The following is a 19,998-nucleotide window of genomic DNA, read 5'->3' on the forward strand; positions in this document are numbered from 1 at the left end:
CCTGAAACTGAAAACTTTTGAGGAAACAAGGTGGGTACTGAGTTGGCAAAATAGCCCAACTTCAAAGCACTGCTGCAGGTGAGTGAGCTAACAGAGCTCGAATGGAAATCTCTAAGTGCTTCGCACGCAGCCGCAGGGGCAGCAGCCTCCTTCTCTGGCGCGAGGCACGCTCTTGCCCTGTGCAGGGGGTGTTAGGTCTCCAAGGGCTAGTCTTTTACTCCTGTGTGTGATTACGTTTTAGGGCCTCTTACCTTCGGCACTTTACCAGTAGGCACTGCGCTTACACATCCAACTGTGTTGCCATAGAAATTAATTGGTGGTGTACTTAAATGGAAGAGATTTGCACTGTAAAATGGCAAGAGCTTTCTAATAAGGACCCTGAGGAGCTGAAACCTTTCCTTCAGCAGACAGAGAAGAGAACCTTAAGAGAAAAAGCTCAACTCATGAGTTCCTAGCCATGGACCGGGCAGCAGTTAATCAGGCTAGTGTAATCCATTCGGTTTTGTTCATTACTAAATCTGGACAAATGGAAGAAAGCCTGAATTATGATAGTTAGGTATAATAGAGAAGTGATCCAGAGCCTCTGTCTGTGTGGTGCACACAATGGGTGCTGGACTAATTCTTTAGAGGGCTACACAGGAAAGAGCCACATCGATTACTTGAATGAGCGTGGGAATTCTCTTCAAGTGCTTAAGGCAACTTGAAAACAGTCTACTTCAGCATGCAGCTTAAATATCCTACCCTCCATTTTTTAACACGTTTATTTAAGACACCTATTCTTTACATAAAAGCGCCAAGTTAACTTCTACTCTGTCTAAGCATTCAAAGTCCAAATGAGTCAAGTCTGAATTAACGGGGCGGGCTTTACTGTACTGTAACATGGGAGCCCTATGCATGATGAACTCAGTGAAGTACCCTTAGAGGCTGAAATTCAGGTGTTAACTTCAAATTTAACTTAACCATTCATTTATCTGACTAAAGCTTCAAATATTGAGGAATCATAAAGTAACAGCCCACTCTAATACACAAAAGAATGGAAATCAAGTTCAGAAGTCGTAGCGATAGAATTTGAGCCCCCATGGTCTTTTAGGGAGAAAAGTTCAATAGCTACGATGGAGCGCATGGACTCTGCTATTGAAAATCTGCTCACGTTGCACAGTATCTTGATAAAGAGAACCCTCTGAACCTGCCTGTCCACTAATATTAATATCCAGGATAAAGAATTTCTAAAAGTCACTAAGAGAAATGCGAACAGCCCATGAGAAAATAGTCAAACAGGTTATTCACCAAAGAGGATACTAGAATGGCTGATAAACATGGGAGAGGACACTGCACTTCCCCAGTCATCAGGGAAATGAGAATTGAAACCACAATGAGATGCCATTTCACTCCCTTCAGCTTGATAAAACCAAATGTTAGCAAGAATGTGGAACAAAACTCACCCACACTACTAGTGGAAATGTGCACTGGTACAACCACTTAGGAGATTGATTGTGTTGTAAAGATGCAATTACCCTAAAATCCGCTCCTAGAGGAGTGGTTTTCAACTACAGATGCACATTAGAATCACCTGAGGGGAATGCAAAACCAAACAAAATTGACGCCCTAGTCCCACCCCAGACCAACTAAATCAACATTGGTGTTTTTGAAAGGCGCTCCGAGTGATTCTTCTGTGCAGCTAGGGTGAAGGGCAACCACTGCCCCAGAGAAACTCTCAGGTGCACGAGAACACTTGTGTGGTCGAGAAGACGAGTGGTCGCAGCAACACTGTTACTAATGGCAAAAAGCGGAAATAAATGTCCATCAACTATAAAATTGTCAGTCATTGAATACATAGCAGTACTTGAGCTACATAAACCAAACATGAATGAATCTTGTTGGAGGAAAAGCAGTTAGCTGCAGCACGCCACATAAGGATGGCATCATTCATCTAGTTCAGGAGCACACGCAACAATACTATATTAGAAGGACAAATATGTAGTAAATTTAGGAAGGGACACATGGAAAGGCCAGAAAGAAAGTAGATGTAAATGGAGAAGGAACTTCGACAGCAGTGGCCATGTTCTACTTAAGCCGGGTGGTGGGTAAACAAGTGCTCATTGTAAGTTTTATAACTTTTTGTGTTGGAAAAACTATTATTAAATTTAAAAATAGAGTGAAAGAGCATGAAATGAAGACATCTCTTCTGGGAAATTTTACTGTGAAATAGCAGAGTCAAGGGAGGGTTTTTAAGAAAGAGGCATGCTCCTGGCATTCTAAGCCAAGGACTCCACTTCCCTTCTTTCCAACCACAGGCCCCTCATTTCCTGGCCAGCTCGCAAATAAACGAAGGGAGAGCAGCACTCCCCACGCCCTCAGTGTGGGCTGTGCACGGTGACTTCTGTCCAAAGTGTTCAGTGTGGGGGCTTAGAGGGAGGAGTAACTTCTAAATATTCCTTAGGCCAGGTAATCAAGGTCACCACTACCAGTCACAAAGCATGGTGACAGTCCACGATATAGGAGGACAACAGCACTTTGCCTTGGTAATCTCCCTACCCCAAACCCATAACCCCAGTCTAATCAGGAGAAAAAAGAGCAGACCAGTTGCAAGAGGGCATCCTACGACATCCCTGACTGGTACTCTTCAACACTGTCAAGATCCTCATAAACAAGGAAAGTCTGAGAAAATGGCACGGCCGAGGGGAACCTTAAGGAGACACGACAACTAGATGTAACGTGGTATCGTGGATGGGATCCCGGAACAGATGGACACTGGGCCATTCCTTCCCCTGGAATACCTTGGCTTCTTCAGAAGGTACAGAATCTCTGATATTTAATGGCTAGTTTAAAAAACTGCTACCGATAGTTGTAATCAAGCATCTACCTGGCAAGTTTCTGTTTTCTTCTTCCTAGTGCACATCCATGACCATGAAAATTTAATAAAACCTTTTGAGAGAAAAAAATGCTTGCCCAGAGAGGTTGGTAAAGATTTCCCAAAAGAGGTGATGTCACTTGAGCCCGTGGGCTGAGCCGCTGTAGACACAGGTGTGGGGGTGGTTTAGAGATGAGGCAAGGCAGGTGGAAGCAAGGCCAAGAGAGCGGCAGGGGCAGATCATGAAGAAGCTCTTACGCTGTGCCAGGCCATGCTGACCTTTTCGTGCAGACAACACGGAACCACTGAAGATTTTTAAACAGGGCAAGGATATGATCAGAGCGATGATCCAAGCTGGGATTTAGAAAAGTTCCTCTGATAAGGGCTTGGATTGAAAGAGTGAAAGTGGAAGTAGGCAAACGCTTGGGAAAACAGAGAATTCAGTTTTGGAGGACTGAGCTGTAAGTGCCTTAAAGCAACAGGATATTCAGCTTACAGACTGTGGGAGCTAGACTTGGGGCATCAGTGATATTCAAAACGGCAAGGCGGCAATCAGAGATGGTACTTGAAACTATGACAGTAATTAGGTAGGAAGTGGTCAGAGCCATAATAAATGTCAATATAAAGGCCTGCTGAGATTCATCACCAGGGTAATTCTCTCGAAAGTGGGGAGTGGAGGCAAGAGGGAGCTGGATGGGGCAGTGTTCAAGCCACGCCTCCAAATGTGGGACATGTGAACATGCAGAGGAGGGAAAGCATGCCAGGGAAGCATTAGAGGGAACACTACAGGCATGTGTGTGGAGGCAGAACCTAGAGAGTGTGGGGAGCCTGCTGGGGCAGCCAAGGGCAAACGGGACTGCAGAGCCGAATGGAAAACTCGATTAGGAGTCAGATCACAGAGGCCTTGGTTTGAACTTAATTTACCAGGAAATCGGGAGACAACTTTCTTTCTCTCATCTAAAAAAATTTTTTTAATGCAAGGAATGATCAAGGCTCTAGAAGAAGAGAAACCACAATGTCAGGAGTGCCTGGCCTGGTAAGTGCTGTGACAATGCAAAGCTGAGGAGGCCAGCACTGCTGTTCATTAGACATACAAGGTGAGCTACATATGTGACTTAAAATTTTCTAGTAACCATATTAAAAAAAGTAAAGAAACTGGTGAAATTAATTGTAATAATATATTTTATATAATCCAATACATCCAACGTATTATCATTTCAACACGTAGACTAGCCACATTTCCAGCACTCAGCAGTCCCACGTACTGGACAACGTGAGTCTAGACGTACCGACAGGCAAAAATCCCAAGAGCCAGGAGGGACCATATGTGTTGTGCCTACAGGAATGAGAGTTAGAAGATGCATTTGCAATCCTGAGGTTTCAAGCTTGGGATATTGTAATGATGACAGTGGTGCCACAAACAAAAGTAAAGATCACACGTTGAGGCAACATCTGCTGTTCAAGAAAAGAGACAATGTCACTGTTATGGAAACGATGACTTTTATTTCCACCCTGACTGATTGTCACACTTGTTATTTAAACACCTCTGAAAAATCCTGAAATAATTTAAACCGAAGGCACAGAACAAATCAAAATATTTAACTACTTACGCTTAAAATGAGAAAATTAAAATATTCCAACAGTAACAATAAAATCTGAACAAGTCTCCATCATCAAATATCATTCTGACCAAAAGCTATAGTTTTTGTAATAAAACCAAATTAGTTTAAGCTGATTTCAAGATTTCCATGATAAAAATAATAATGAAAAAAATTTCTTCTTTCAAAATACTGATTCTACCACCAGGTTCAATCTAAGCATTTTATATATAACAAAGTAGCAATTAGGATATTTGTTGATGGATGGCCACTGGTCAAGAAATGATGCATTCTTACAAAATGTTTAAAAAAATAGCAAAGTAGTCTGCAAAATTCTATTTGGGGAGCAGGAAAAAAACTTGTTCCATGTTAATTAGAATATCAAAACATTTCAATATCAAATTGCTTCCAAAGCCAATCATCGCCTAACAGTAATATACTGTATGGGGCGTCCCACTGTATCTTCATTATCTCTCGACCATACAGTGTAGCTAAGGGGTTGAACAAGTCAGTAACAACTATTGTTGCCATTTCTTATTTATTCAAAAGAGCTATGTTTAAAAAAATCATTATAAAACTAACTGGAATAATCAGTGACATGCTACAGATACAATAAACCCCAGCAATGCAATTGCTAAGTTTGAAAATAAAGTGGTCATGCTTCATAATATACTGTAGTATTTTGAAATACATTCTCTGATAATCAATATCATTTATTACAGAGGTCACTTGTAAATTAGCTCAGATTCTGAACTAGCTTTCTAAGTGAAACTTTTTCAAGTATGCATAATATTAATAAGGTAAAGATATTTTTCTCTTATTCACTTCTTTATGTGTTCTTCCAAAGGACAACCATGTTGAATAAAGGACAAACAAAATGAGCTGGTCATAATTTTCAAAAACATTTCAAAAAATACAAAATAGTCTAGTGACCAAGAACTGATTAAGACACATCTAAAATCTATTTCAGACAAAAAAGAAAGAACTTTCAGACTTTTTCTTGAAATACTTAAGTTCATAAGTAACGAAAGAATAGGGGGAAAGAAGGGTTTCTAAAACATTCCAGACTTTTATAACAATAAAATTAAAAAGGTCTACCTTCTCCTACTTAGCTGTGATATATATAAGGGTGTATTTAATAGCAATATGATTTTATCTTTAATATCTAGCTTAATTGCATAAATCACAAAAACATTTCCAGCCAAGTTTGCAGGTAAGTATAATACAAACTCTAGAAAATGATTTTTAGCAAAAACTGCTTCGAAATTTTCCTACATAACAAAGCATTCCTTTGGAAATGAACCTTTAATGCTTTTGGACCGTTCAAGTAAATGCAGCTTTTACCCTCTCCAGCACTACACTATAATTACCTCCCAAATTCCTTTGTCACTGGGTAACATTATCTTTTATTCTCTACTATGCTAATAATGGTAAGTTATTTTTTTAAAATCTCCTTAGTGGTATCAGACTTTTGTCTTCATCATCTATGAGCACTGAGGGATTAAAGCAGAAATAAAATAAGCCAGAAAAGTCTCTTCATAAAAGCAGTACAAAGTTCCGAAATGTTGGCACCGATGAAGAATGGGAAAGAGTTATCGTCCAAATTTAAAATGTATCCATTCATGGCAGCACCACATCCAACAGAGGCAGTAAATGCTACTGCTACAGGCTTCACTGCTGCCAGTCTTGGGGCGTGTGGAATACATTTTCTGATTCAGTCACTGAAAACACAGAACCAACAGCAATCCAGCTGGGTGGGCCACAGTCTGGGCGGACTGCATCCACCAGGACAGGTCCCATTCTGACCACTGTGGCTGGGTCACAGTCTGGGCGGACTGCTTCCACCACGACAGGTCCCATTCTGACCACTGTGAGTCTGAATTCCGAAAATGCGAACTCACAAGGGTTAGTGGAAGACTGTTTCCAACTTGAAAGAAATGTGGCTAACTTGAGGAAAAAAACATTTAAATAATAACAAAAGGACAATCTTAGTGGTTTTTGGCCCTGCATATACCAGCTGTGTCAGTAGCTCCTAATAACCAGAAATACAATGAAACTAAAGGGTTTTCTTTCCAAAACCTACAGAAGGAAGACGTTTGACTCAAAACCAATTTCAAAATCTACACCAGGCTGCCAGGCCAGCAAATAACGGTCAGAGTGACTTTGTTCCTCTGCTCCTTCAACATGGGAACTAACGCGGAATGGCTCATGCCCACAGTTGACAGGCCGTTCACGGCCACGATCATATCTCCACACCTGGACAAGGACAGACAGAAACAGAAACAGACTGTTACTGTTTTCAGGGTATTAAAAACATTACTCTCACTGAGATTTGTTTAGCATGAAAAGCAGTTTCACTTAACCACTAACTGTCAAAGATTAGGATGTGTGATTATCTTGAGAAACATTCTGGGTTGATTTTTAAGCCTACATTGGCTTCCCCTTGCCAATCAACGACACCTCTGTGCCAACCTCTCCTGTAGCTGGTGGGTGATTTCAAGGGCAAGCGGAATAATTTTCAGCTAAGTTTAAGCAAAATATAATTAGAAGAATAAACCTACTGCCCCTTTAAAAAATACCAAATGCATTTGGAGGGGCTTGTTTATTATTTTGGCTATTTCTCTGTTCATTCTTAGAGCTCACACCTTCGAGTGTTCAATTAAATTGAGAGTAAGACCGACACCTCCTCTTCTTTCAGCTGTTATGTTCACTGTCCTCCAAGCAGAATTATCACGAATGAATGATGAATCTGACGATCTTTCTATGCTTTCTGACTTTTGGTTTTTAGTCGGTAATATGTTATTTTATTGTTAGCTCCTTTAATTTCTTTTCGGAAGTAGGTGGAAGGTAAATTTATAAACTAATTAATTGAGACCCAGCATGGTTGAGTAACTTAGCTAAGAGAATGGTTAATTCATTTCCCCCCTCCTCTTTCCTCCTAAAATGATGATTTGTTTCCATCTTTGTCAATATGAGACTGATCTGGAGCACACTAACCCTGACCAACTTCTCACAGTAGGATTTAGATGTCACTTTCTCTTTGCAAACAGAGTAAACTCTCCATTTGTGCAGCATTCTGTTTAGTATGTCAGCATCTACTTTTTAAGAACTGGTGCTTTTATTTCATCAAACACTAGGCACTAAGAACTGCCAAGCACCCACGTCCTCTCTCCTTATACAGTCTCTCGATACACCACCACTTTCTTCTCCGGGAGCCTGAGCTTTGGAAAAGAAGAGAGGCTGCACACAGGCTGAGTGAGTACGTTCTGCCTGGTGGCGGCACGAGCAGAGGGGTTAATGGCAAAGGCTCTGGGTATGAATCGCAGTCAACCACTTTCAGCCATTTGACTGTGGGCAAGTTTCTCAACCTTTCCAAGCCTCAGTTATCGTGTTTGAACAACAGGAATAACAACACCACCATCACTTACCTCAAGGGGTTGTTAAGAAGATTCAATAACGCATGCATAGCACTCAGCACTGTGCCCAGCACACTGTAAGCTATCACACACTCATTCATCACATATTTGTTGAGACCTTACTATAAATGCAGGGCACTGTTATGGCTGCCAGGGATTCAACAACAAATGCAACGAAATCCCTTCCTCGTGGAGCTCGCATAAATATAATGTTAGGCAGGTACAAGTGCCGTGGAGAAAAATAAAGCAGAGCCATCTAATGATAGGACTGGACCTCAGTGGGCTGTGTGGAAAAATTGCTCAGAGTCAGTTGTCATATCACAATATGTCCAATGAAATGACTCAGGTTTGGTTCCTGTCATTAGCGTACAAAAATACAGCTATGAGTGGCAAGAGGGTAAAGGTAATGCTTCAGTCTAGAGCAGGATTGGCAAATTTCTTCTGTAAAGGGTCAGTTGGTAAACAATTATTTTAGGCTTTGCAAACCATATGGTCTCTGCCCACAATGACCCAACTCTGCCACTATACCTGAGCAGCAGCCACGGACAACACGTAAATGAATGAGTGTGGCCATGTTGCAATAAAACTTTATTTATAAGAACAGACAACAGGCTGAATTTGGAGCTGACCCCTGGTCTAGATTGTGTCCATCATAACAAACATGAATCACATCATTAAATATAACAAGACTCACTTTAATCTTCCATCATAATAAGCAGGAGTTCCCAAGACAATGGTTTTAATGAAGAAAGGCTGATTGGTGTGGTTCTCTTCATATCCACCAACAATACTAAAGCCCCAACTTCCCAAGTAGCTTCTTCGTAAAACTATATCATGGCAGCTATGAAGGGCACTGTAAACAAATATAAAAATCAAGAAAAAATTTAAAAATTAATGCAGAGGCTTTTATAGCCTGTTCATCTTTGTATAACTCTATAGCATGTTATACTCATCATTGTTGGGAAAAGCAAAAGGGCTACTTAATTTCCTTCTGAATATAATGGTTATTGCTTTTGTTTTTGTTTTCTGGTGAGGAAGATTGGCCCTGAACTAATATCTGCACCAATCTTCCTTTATTTTGCATGTGGGACACTGCCACAGCGTGGCTTGACAAACACCTGGGACCCAAATCTGCAAACCCCCAGCTGCCAAAGTGGAGCACATGAACTTAACCACTACACCACTGGGCAGCCCCATGAATATATTGTTTTGCAGACCCATTTTCTAGGACAGATGCAGTCTTAAGTAGACTAGAATTTCTTCAACATTTTTTAGTCTTCTCTTCCCAAGTGAAGACACACATACGTACAGAAAGCTTAAATAAACTTGTTACAAGTTAGACCTCAGAAATTTGGATAAGATGGTTCTGTGCCTATATTTGCTCACTGCCCTGTCAACAAGGCCCTCAATTCTGATATCCATTTGTATCTTCACAATTTGTATCTCCAAAAAGTGGTACAAAAGGAGTCTAGTACTGCTGATTTGAGCACTCAAATGAGAGGACACGTGCAGCAGGGCAGCTGCGAAAACAATGCAGGATAACTCTCTAACCTCCACGAGGAGTGGTCTGCTGCCCTTTCCTCCTTTACTGAAAATGCTTTCATTTTAAAGGCAACTTTAATCAACAAAATAGGGAACTCAATCTGGAAAACAATAAGAAAAACAAAATCCCTCCACCCTTTTTATAGAGTGGACATTAGGATGCTACCATTAACATGCTACTGGCCAGTTTGGAGGATGCTCTCTAGGAAGGGAGAAAAATTCTACTTACAGTTCCACAGCTCTATGGATTTGGGAACCAGCCATGAGTAAAAACTTAAAAATAAAAACAGAAAAAAATCCCACCAAATAAACCCTAAACGATATAGAAAAGAGTATCTCTTCATAAAAAATATCTTTCATTTCTAGGTGAAATTGGATATGGAGGCATCTAAGCCAAAGCCTTCTGTTTTTAACCCATTAAAAAGGGTTTCTTATTAATAAAGCCAATTCTATAAAGCTATATACAACATGCTAAAACTTCCAATCTGGTCTAATTTCTTAGTTTACTGATAAGAAAGAGCTATTAAAAGGGCTCCTGGGATGGAGCAGGGTCCCATGCATTGGCCTGGCTTTTTAGGGCAATGTAGGTTATTTTCATTATTTGAATCTTCTGCAAAAACAAAACAAAACAAGCAAACAGTTGTCTGGCGCACCCCCAACAGACTGCAGTGGAAGAACCGCCCTCTTCAGGAAAAGCTGGGCGGCTACCCTACGCTGCGTGAAACCCGCCTGAAGGGCCACCTGCCCCTGTAGAGCCGCGGCCCTTCTGACACGTGGTGTTGAACACAGGTTTGCATACACCAGAGGCCTCGAGAATCCACTGAAGACAGTCCTTTTATTGACAGGTATTCTTTTGATACAGGTGGGCTCAAAACCAGATTTTACTATCCTGCACATTTCTCATCTAAAATCTCTGTTATTCTTCCTGGCACACCAGGAAATGCTCTGAACACAAGAGGTAAAAATGCTGACCCCCAAAACTAGACTGGAAGAACAGATAAGGAAAAAGAAAGGAAGCACCAGTGCCAGAGTGTTTCTCCAAGACATCGCTGGTCTCTGCCCATCCAGCAGCATTGGTGTGGACCTGCTCGGCAGCCGCACAGCACAAGGAGATAACATCCTCCTCCAGCATGTGAAGGGCCCCTTCTGACATTCTAAGTTTAAACTGACCGGTCAAAGTACCAGGCTGAGTACTGAACGATCAGTGAGGTTCCCTCTGATGGCTGAAACTTCGCAATTTAGATACTATTCTACAGAATTTAAGAGCAACCATGTAAATGTATGTTGACTTTTCAGTGGGAAAAATTAATCAGTTTTAGTGCATGGAATAAACAGATATGAAGTAGTTAAAACATCTTTGTCATAAAAAAAATCTCTCGCCACAAGATCCAAATACAAGGTCCATACAGGTCCCTAAGACATGAATTCCGTCACAGTTTTGGGCCTTTTTAGTTTTTTTAACCAAGAAGGCAAGCCTGCAAGTTAGATTTATCAACAAATGAAATCCAATAATATCCTTGCTTTTTCTGTTATTCTTTATGTGAAAGAACTTTATAAACCATAGAGCACTATGCAAATTCCAGTTATTATTACAAATTTATTCCAAATGAAGGTAGCTGGCTCAGAAACTGGCACATACTATTTTTTTTTTATTCACATGCTGAGCTGAATTCAGGTGACACCTTTATTTATTTATTTTTTTAACCTGGCTTTTTATTTATTTTTTATTTCATTGAGGTCATGTTGGTTTATAACACTATGTAAATTCCAGGTCATCATATTTCAGCTTCTGCATAGACTGCATTGTGTTCACCACCAAAACTGGAAGTTCCATCCATCACCATACATTTCTCCTTCCTAAACTGGCACCTTCTTATTGTTTATTTTTATTTTAAAGAATCAGTAATTTTCCTATTTTGTTAAGAGTCAGAATGTTTCATCAGAGTTCAGTTCTAGGATCCTTATGCACATTAAGAATCTAAACTGGTTTGGAAACAAAGATAGCAAGACACATTCTTCCGAGCTCAATATCAAATTATGCAACAATCATCTGGGGGTTCCAAATGCTTCGTGACCAGACACTGACCAACTTCAGAACGTCTTGGCTGGTCAGTCACGAAGCAGCAAACTCATCCTAAAGATGGGCAGGAGCAGCTACTCCTGAACACCAGTGACATGTCTTAAAGACTCCAACGTCCAATAAAAATTCAGTTTATAACCTGGCTTCTTAGGGATAGTTAAAAGGATTAAGGAAGGGCTTTTAGAAAGTCTTCTGGGATAGAAAAAGGCTTCCCGCTTTGACCTGGCTTTTTTTGGTGAAAAATGCATGAGTTTAAGCATGTATCAGAATGAATGTTGGTAAATGACAGCTTTTCTAAGCAAGAGACTGAACATCCAATCCCAAGGCTAGCCCACTTAAAGCCTTAATAGGGACAGACAGAATGGCTTTATTCATTTTTATAAACAGATATAACTCTTTAGTTCTTATTATTAAATTTACCTTTGTAAATATAATATCCTAAGAAAGAAAAATGACCATTTTCTTTGGTAACGATTTGATGTTGCTCCTGTTATCTAACCAAAGCCTTTCTTCCCCTCAATGAGTAAATTTACTGTGTCACATGCTAACAGAGGTTGCAATTATGATTATTCCACCAAACAACAAAAAGCTGTCAGTACCTCGGAAGCCCAAGCCACATGACCCAGGATGGGGACCAGCTGGCGTCGTACTCGTTTTCACTGAAGGTGCTCGCCTGCTCCTCCGAGGTCTGGGCTGCGTCCTCAACGACCTGGACCTCCAGTGCTTTGAGGGCCACGGTGGGGGATGCAGCGCTGGCTTTCAGCATAGCAACAGCCTCACTGTGACTTAAATTGGTCAAATCAATGCCATTGATATTCAACAATATATCACCTGTTCAAACGAAGAAAGAGAAGGATGAGCTGAGCTCCCAAGTGGTTATTCCCCATAAATCCTGCTCTTTGTCAACGAATCAACAAAGGCAGTTCCAACAACTCAGGTGAGATGAGGTGAAAGACCATTTTCTACTTCTTTGTCATTTTTATAATACTGGGGAAAAATCCAATTCATGGAAAACATTCCAAAACAATTCAAAAATTTAAAATAATTCCATAATATATAAGATAAAGCATGGCTTGAGGCCCCCTGATTCAGCGGGACGCCCGCACCACTAGCCCTGGTTTAGCTGTATAGAGGCCCTGGGCACGTTCATTTCTCTTCTTTGAGCATCAGTGATTTCTCAGTTCTTTCCCATTCCAAAATGATTTGATCCTTTGCTCTTAGAAATACATTTTTGATATATTCTATTTTATATTTACACAGTTTTTATACATGAAGTCAGCCCTACACAGCTCAGCCAGTGCAAACATATGAGAACGTGTAAAGAGAAGGTGCCCTGGGGCCTACACAGAGAAATAAAACTTGCGATTAGAACATCTTCTCTTGCTTGAGGAAGAAAAAAGTCTTTTGCTCTCCCAAGTAATATAATAAAAAAGGGCAATGAGGATTATATAAAAGGTTAGGAAGGAAAGGATTAGTTTTGTAGGAAGCACAAACATTTGTACTAAGAAAGCCTACAGAAGGTCCTCCTCTCCCAATTCATCATTTATTTTTCACATTATTAAAGCAAAACATTCTCATTGTAGAAAACTTAAAAAACATAATAACATAAGGACATAAAATGACCTCCAATTCCACAATTGCACAAACTTTTTTAAAAAAAGAGCAGTGTAATTAAGATACAGTTCACATACCATTCAATTCACTCAACTACAGTACACAATTTTATGGTTTTTAGTGTAGTGATAGAGTTGTAAAACTGTCACACATTATTTTTAGAACATTTTTGTCACCCCCCAAAACCCCTGTACCCATTAATAGTCACTTCCCTTGCCCCGGCGCTAAGCAACCACTGATCTACTTTTTCTCTCTATAGATTTCCTTATTCTGGACATTTCATATAAATGGAATCATGTGTGGTCTTTTGTGACTGGCTTCTTTCACTTAACATCCTGTTTTCAAACTTCATCCATGTTGCAGCTTGTGTCAATACCTCGGTTCCTTTTTACGGCCAAATAATGTTCCATTTTAGACATATACCACATTCTGCTGATCCACTCATCAGCTGATGGATGTTTGAGTTGCTTGCACTTCTTGGCTATTATGGAAAATACTGCTATAAACCCTCTGTACAAGTTTTTGTGTGGACGTATGTTTTCATTTCTCTAGGAATGGAACTGCTGGGTCATATGGTAACTCTATCTTTAACTTTTTGCGGAACTGCTAAACTGTTTTCGAAAAACAGTTGTTCCATTTTCCATTCCTGCTGGCAACATATGAGAGTTTCAATTTCTTTACATCCTTGCCAATGTTTGTTACTGTCTGTCTTTGTTATTATATTCATCCTAGTGGGTTTTAAGTGGTTCTTCTACTTTTAATTTTTTTTTTGAGGAAGATTAGCCCTGAGTTAACATCTGCCACCAATCCTCCTCTTCTTGCTGAGGAAGACTAGCCCTGAGCTAACATCTGTGCCCATCTTCCTCTGCTTTATATGTGGGATGCCTGCTACAGCATGGCTTGCCAAGCAGTGTGTAGGTCCACATCCAGAATCCAAACTGGTGAATCCCAGGCCAGGCCAGAGGCGCTGAAGCAGAACATGCAAGCTTAACCACTGTGCCACTGGGCGCCCCCAGGTTTGAAGTGGTTTTGATTTGCAACTCCCTAATAACTGATGACACTGAGCGTCTTTTCATGTGCTTTGGCCATCTGTATATCTTCTTTGGAGAAATATCTATTGAGATCCTTTGCCCATTTTTAAATTGGGTTGTGTTTTTTATTACTGAGTAGTAAGAGTTCTATATGTACTGTGGATATAAGTCCTTCATTAGATACATAATTTGCAAATATTTTCTCCCATTTTGTGGGGTATCTTTTCACTTTCACTATCTTTTCACTTTCTTGGTGGTATCCTTTGCAGCACAAAATTTGTAATTTCGATGAAGTCTAGTTTATCTGCTCTTTTTGTTCTTGTTGCTTGTGTTTTTGGTGTCCTATCTAAGAAAATCCTTGACTATTCCATTGCCTAATCCAAGGTCCTGAGGAATGACACTTGCGTTTTCTTCTACAAGTTTTAGCTCTTACATTCTAAGTTGATTTCTGTATATAGGGATCCAACTTCATTCCTGGAAAAACAGCCTTTAAGACTCACTTTTCCACAGGAACAAACCAAGTGTATGGAGAATGCTATTTTTACCACTACCACCCCCACCTATACAAATTACATAGTATTGAGGGGGAAGGTGAAATTGTGAACGAGTTTATCCCTAGAACCGCTATCTTTTTATTAAGTCTGCCTTTTGCTCCACCTCCTGTGTGAGCCTCCTCCCACACAGACACTTTATTGTCCTTCACTAGGATGACCCTTTGGAGCATCTAGTCTGCCATAATGCTGGAAGCATGGGTCTCTTAGAGGGTCTTTTCCAACATAAAATAATCCACCAGCTGAGTAACTGTTAGAAAGTAATGGAACCGTTACCAAGCTTCAGCAGTTTCCCTTCACAGTGAGCACTGCCCTCACCTTACAGAGAGGCTTTATGCTTGCACATGCGAAGGACATTTTAAAGGATTTTCAAAAGCCATATTTAGTAGAAAATTCTGTAGATAGTCTTTATTTTTAAAAATATGAGTTGACTCCATGGAGAAGACGTGGTGAAACTGTTTAAGATCCCATCTTACCTCTCTTGATTCTGCCATCACGTGCAAGGCAGCCATGAGGTGGCACACTGGTCACAAAGATGGGCAGCTCACCACTCTTACTTCCTCTGCCCCCGGCTACTGTCATTCCAAGGGACTCGTGTGGCTCCTTCTTTACAGTAATGTGTTTTTCCTGGCATGTAACACACTGGGTCAGATCCTAAACATGAGAGGAAACATTTATTGGATAACAAATAATATATAGTTGAAGAAAAGACAGCTTAAACGAAAGTAAAAACTTACGTGGCAACTGTAAAGTCTTTTTTTAAAATCACTTAGTATAGAACTGAAAGTCATATACAGTTCTTCACAGGTACAAACAGTACACTGAACGCCGTGGATCACAATGTCAAACTTTGCAGAGTTTTTGTAACACTTTATGTAACTGAAAACACTCAGGACTGTTGACATATAGAAGTCAACGTAAAATAAGCACATCATTTGTATAATTTCCTTGAGCTCCAAAATATGATCAATTCTATAAAAGTAAATAATGCATTTGAATTTTAAAATTCCAAAGACAAGCCAATTACTTTTACTTCCATCTTTCTCCTCTATTCTTTGAAAGAAAAGTTGACAGAGTAGTATAAAAGTAAAATGTAGATTTTACTAACTGCCAGAAAAAAGCTACAGACTTGTCTTGTGATTCTTACTGACAAGGATTATGAAAGTACTCAGTCACGAAGCAGGAGCAAATCTACCTTCCAAACCTTCTTGAAAAGCCAAAAGGATATGAAATAACTGAATTTTTGAATAAGTTAATAACAGGGAAATATTTCCCAACAAACTATATTCTCAGGGAAAAGCTATTTTTACTGACATTTGCTACTGCTACTTATTACTGAGATGTTCCTGGAAGAAAAAGAGAATTTTTTTTTTTCTCCTGAAGAAGATTAGCTCTGAGTTATCATCTGAGCCAATCTTCCTCCACTTTATATGGGGGACACTGCCACAGCCTGGCTGAGGAGTGGTATAGGTCTGCACCTGGGATCTGAACCTGTGAACCCAGCCGCTGACGCAGAGTGCACCAAACTCAACCACCAAGCCACGAGGCCAGCCGCAAGAAAAAGAGAATTTTAAAAATCACTATTTTTTAGGGGCTGGCCCTGTGGCCGAGTGGTTAAGTTCGCATGCTCCACTGCAGGCAGCCCAGTGTTTTGTTAGTTCGAATCCTGGGCGCGGACATGGCACTGCTCATCAAACCACACTGAGGCAGCGTCCCACATGCCACAACTAGAAGGACCCACAACGGAAAATATACAACTATGTACCGGGGGGGCTTTGGGGAGAAAAAGGAAAAAAATAAAATCTTTAAAAAAAAATCACTTTTTTTAAAAGTCAATAAAAAACAAGATGTACACATGTAATATTAATATTAAAATAAAAATAACTAACATTTATTGAAGGTACATTATGTGCCAAGCATTATTTCATTTAATCTTCACAATGGTCTTGAAAGTAAACACTATCATTGGCTCCATTTTACAGATGAGGAAGCAACTTTAGAAACGTCATGTAACTTGCCCCAAGTCATACAACTATAAGTGACTACACTGGGATTTGAACTGATGCAAATTAATTAGTACTAATAATTATATATATGTATTATATATGTTTTACAGAGGTACACGCAGTATGATGCACCATGTATATACACTGTTTATATGCACCACACCACTCAGGTGCTATCCCATTAAGTGTCAGAGTGGAAGCTAATATCTCAAAAGGTTTCTAACATTTATCAACTACAGGAAAATGTTGCAGATAACAAGATAATTATTAACATTATTAACACTATCAACAATAGAAATATATAAACTATATTTACAGAATTATAACATTTCCTCTAGTGACATTATTTTAGAGAATTAACAAATATGGATCTGTTCATCAGGCCCTGGAGTTCCAGGCCCATCTGCCTTTCTCTGGTCCTGGAATCTCATGTATGTTTGAAATTTTATCAAGGGAACTACTTGTAATAATAGCCTAGCATTCCTAGAAAATGTTATGACCTAGTAGAAAACTTGTAAATGTCTTAAGGCAGTCTCCCAACTAAATATATGAAATCTACGTTAGTACCCTTCAAAACTGGGCAAAAACCATTGTATTATGAAGACAACTCATGAAACTCAGTCTTGAGTATATTTATTTATGCAGTTTCGGCTCTTACATATTTAATCAATTAAGGCTGGTTGTTTCATCCCTCTACGCGGCTGAGATGTATGCATTTTTACCCTCAAGAAGTAAACCAAACTTCAAAGCTTACATGTGGTACACTTCAAGGAACCTTCTAAAGGTTCATCACCACATGAGCGTTTATTCAAGCAGCTACTTAGAGGTTTAATAGTAGACTAATGTATACTTTAACAATTATAATTGTCTGAATTGCTTATTTTGGTAAATTTGTGTGTTTGTTTTTCCCCAAGAGACCTTTATTTTTTTAAATCAAGATCTGACATAACAAATGCAGTATGTTAATAGTAAACAGCTAAATTAACACTTAAAAGTACATTTCATGTGGTTGTTCTAACCAACTAGGTTTGCAGAGTACCTAGAATAACAATAATTCAGCATTGCTATTTAAAACGTCGTTACTAAAAATTAAAGAGAATAAGAATAGCAGTTAAGAGAGAAAAATATGTGTGTCCAAAACAAACAACAAAATGAAACATGCAGAGTTCTCTAAACATGCAGAGTTCTCTATACGAATGTTGGAATGACTAAGTATTTTTTAAAATTATCTTAAAATTATAATGTTGTCATAGACACTCATATCTTAAATTATTGTAGAATTCAATGACACAGAAGATTCAATAATCGACTTTTGCCTTATATTACAGTTCTTTAGGAATATATATATCATATATATATAACTTGTAAAGCAAGCTATATGAAGCAACTCCTATTCAAAATTCCTATTCAAAACAATAACTCCTTTTTCATAGTCACCATTATGAAGGCAAAATTATAGGTTTCCTTCATACATTTTGGTTTTTGTTCAGAAATAAGAACAAGTTGGTGGTTATAATTTTTTGTAAGTATTAACTAAACCAAAGACCAGTGACAAGTCTGTACTTAAGCTCAGAAAACCAGATAAGCCTGATGGGCCAAAAATACTTGTGCCTTTAAGGGGTGCTTTCTTAGGGTACCTGCAGCATTTCAAAGGTAATTATTCTTTCAATTACTGTACGTATATTAAGAAGCCATCTTAGCACATAGGAAACTTCCTATGGTTTTTAAGAAGACCAACAGATAAGTTTTTGTTTAGTAAAGCAAATTAATTTTACTTAAGGAGAATGGCTTTGGAAGCTCATATTTAGCTTATATTTTCACATAGTTAGGTAAACATCACTGTCTTAAAAATCTTAGCCTACCAGAAACTGAGTTCAAATGAAGGGCCGAATGAAGTAAATAATATCAAGAATGCAGTAAAGTACCATTCTTTTTTGATTTCTGCAACTAAAGAGAGACAGTATCAAAATTCTCAGCACAGATAAATGATCTAGGGAAATATTCTAAAACCAGTTAAATGTGGAAGCAGCAGTAAAAAAGCTCAACATATGGGAATTTTAAATGATTTAGGGCAGTATTCGTATAAGCTATAACATAAAAGGAAATATGCAACACATGCACCTATCAAAATTTATGGTTTATATGTTTAATATTCACACATCTAATTCTGCTGTGGTAGGCAACCTGTCCAGTTGCTAGGTATACACTTGTCAATCATTGTCTTCGCTATGCTTTTTGAATCACATAAACCAACTGTTAGATTGAAATGAACAACCCAATAAATCCCACTTACTAGGACTAAATGAATAGAAGATTTTTCTGGAAGATCAAACACTTCTCATCAGTCACCTGGCAGAGGGACCTCTGTTGGCTGAGGAACTGAGACAACGCAGCCACCCTCCAAGGTAGCAAAAGCTACACATTTCAATCCCAAACACCTGTGTTCACGTTTTCCAACAGAGTAACGGCCCTCATTTAAATCTTACCATCTTGTAACAATGATCCCTTGAGGGCGATGAACTAAAAAACACAAATGAAAACACCTCACCTTATGTGAGCTGGGTCTGCTGTGATACAGTGGCTGTGCGTGGTGCTGGCTGCTGCTGCTCTGAGTTCCCGCTTCTCGGATAGTGTTACCAGGCTGGGGTTTCCCCGGTCTAGCAATTGTTAAATTCACCCTCTCTCCACTAGCCTGGAGAAAACACGCATACAGTACCACCATCACTAATGATGATTCTCATCAAAAAAATTACAGGCAGTGTTAATTTTCAATGCACGTCTCAGAATTGCACCAGACCTTGCCTGGGTAGTGACTGCAAGCACTTGCTAGTGGGGAGGAAGGGAGTTCATTTCATGAGCTAATATTTTAAAACTTCTGCAGTTAAAACACACACATGCAGCTCTTGGACATGCCCTCCCCAGCCCTGCCGCCAAAGTAACCACGGCAAAGCAGTCAAACTTCTCGTGTTCTCAGCTCCCCATGATTTCTTGAGGGGTACCTTTCTTTTAATACTTCTTTGCCCTTTCAAGACTTGCCTTGGTATTGTGAGGGAGGGAGCAAAGGAAAGAAGATAAAAAGAAGAAGTTATTCAAAACTTGATTAAAATCCATTGTGACTTTTGAAACAAATCAAACTATGCACAGCTTTGTTTCTGCTTGCTTTAAGTTTGAGTCAAAAATAGGACATGAACTTAAATAGTCCTAAAAAGGATTATAGAGATCCTATATAACAAGACTAGTATTTATATATATTGTGTGTAATACACACACACACACACACACACACTTAAGCATTATGTTAAATTATTT

At 39.2% G+C, this 19,998-nt stretch overlaps 1 protein-coding gene across 2 annotated transcripts in view; it reads right to left on the reverse strand.

Moving 5' to 3' along the window:
• Window positions 1-4,332: 4,332 nt before the first annotated feature.
• The window catches only part of LNX2 (ligand of numb-protein X 2), a 77,689-nt gene continuing 62,023 nt past the window's right edge, over window positions 4,333-19,998 (reverse strand). For both annotated transcript variants that reach the window (XM_070578726.1, XM_070578724.1), the window contains exons 6-10: window positions 19,238-19,381; window positions 15,160-15,337; window positions 12,087-12,318; window positions 8,560-8,718; window positions 4,333-6,705 (exon numbers count right to left, since the gene is read on the reverse strand). In XM_070578726.1, coding sequence (XP_070434827.1) covers window positions 6,570-6,705; window positions 8,560-8,718; window positions 12,087-12,318; window positions 15,160-15,337; window positions 19,238-19,381 — 849 coding nt within the window. In that variant the 3' untranslated portion in view covers window positions 4,333-6,569. The remainder of the gene's footprint in view (window positions 6,706-8,559; window positions 8,719-12,086; window positions 12,319-15,159; window positions 15,338-19,237; window positions 19,382-19,998) is intronic.

Source organism: Equus przewalskii, chromosome 16 (assembly GCF_037783145.1).
Source record: "Equus przewalskii isolate Varuska chromosome 16, EquPr2, whole genome shotgun sequence".
NCBI classification, from domain to species: domain Eukaryota; kingdom Metazoa; phylum Chordata; class Mammalia; order Perissodactyla; family Equidae; genus Equus; species Equus przewalskii.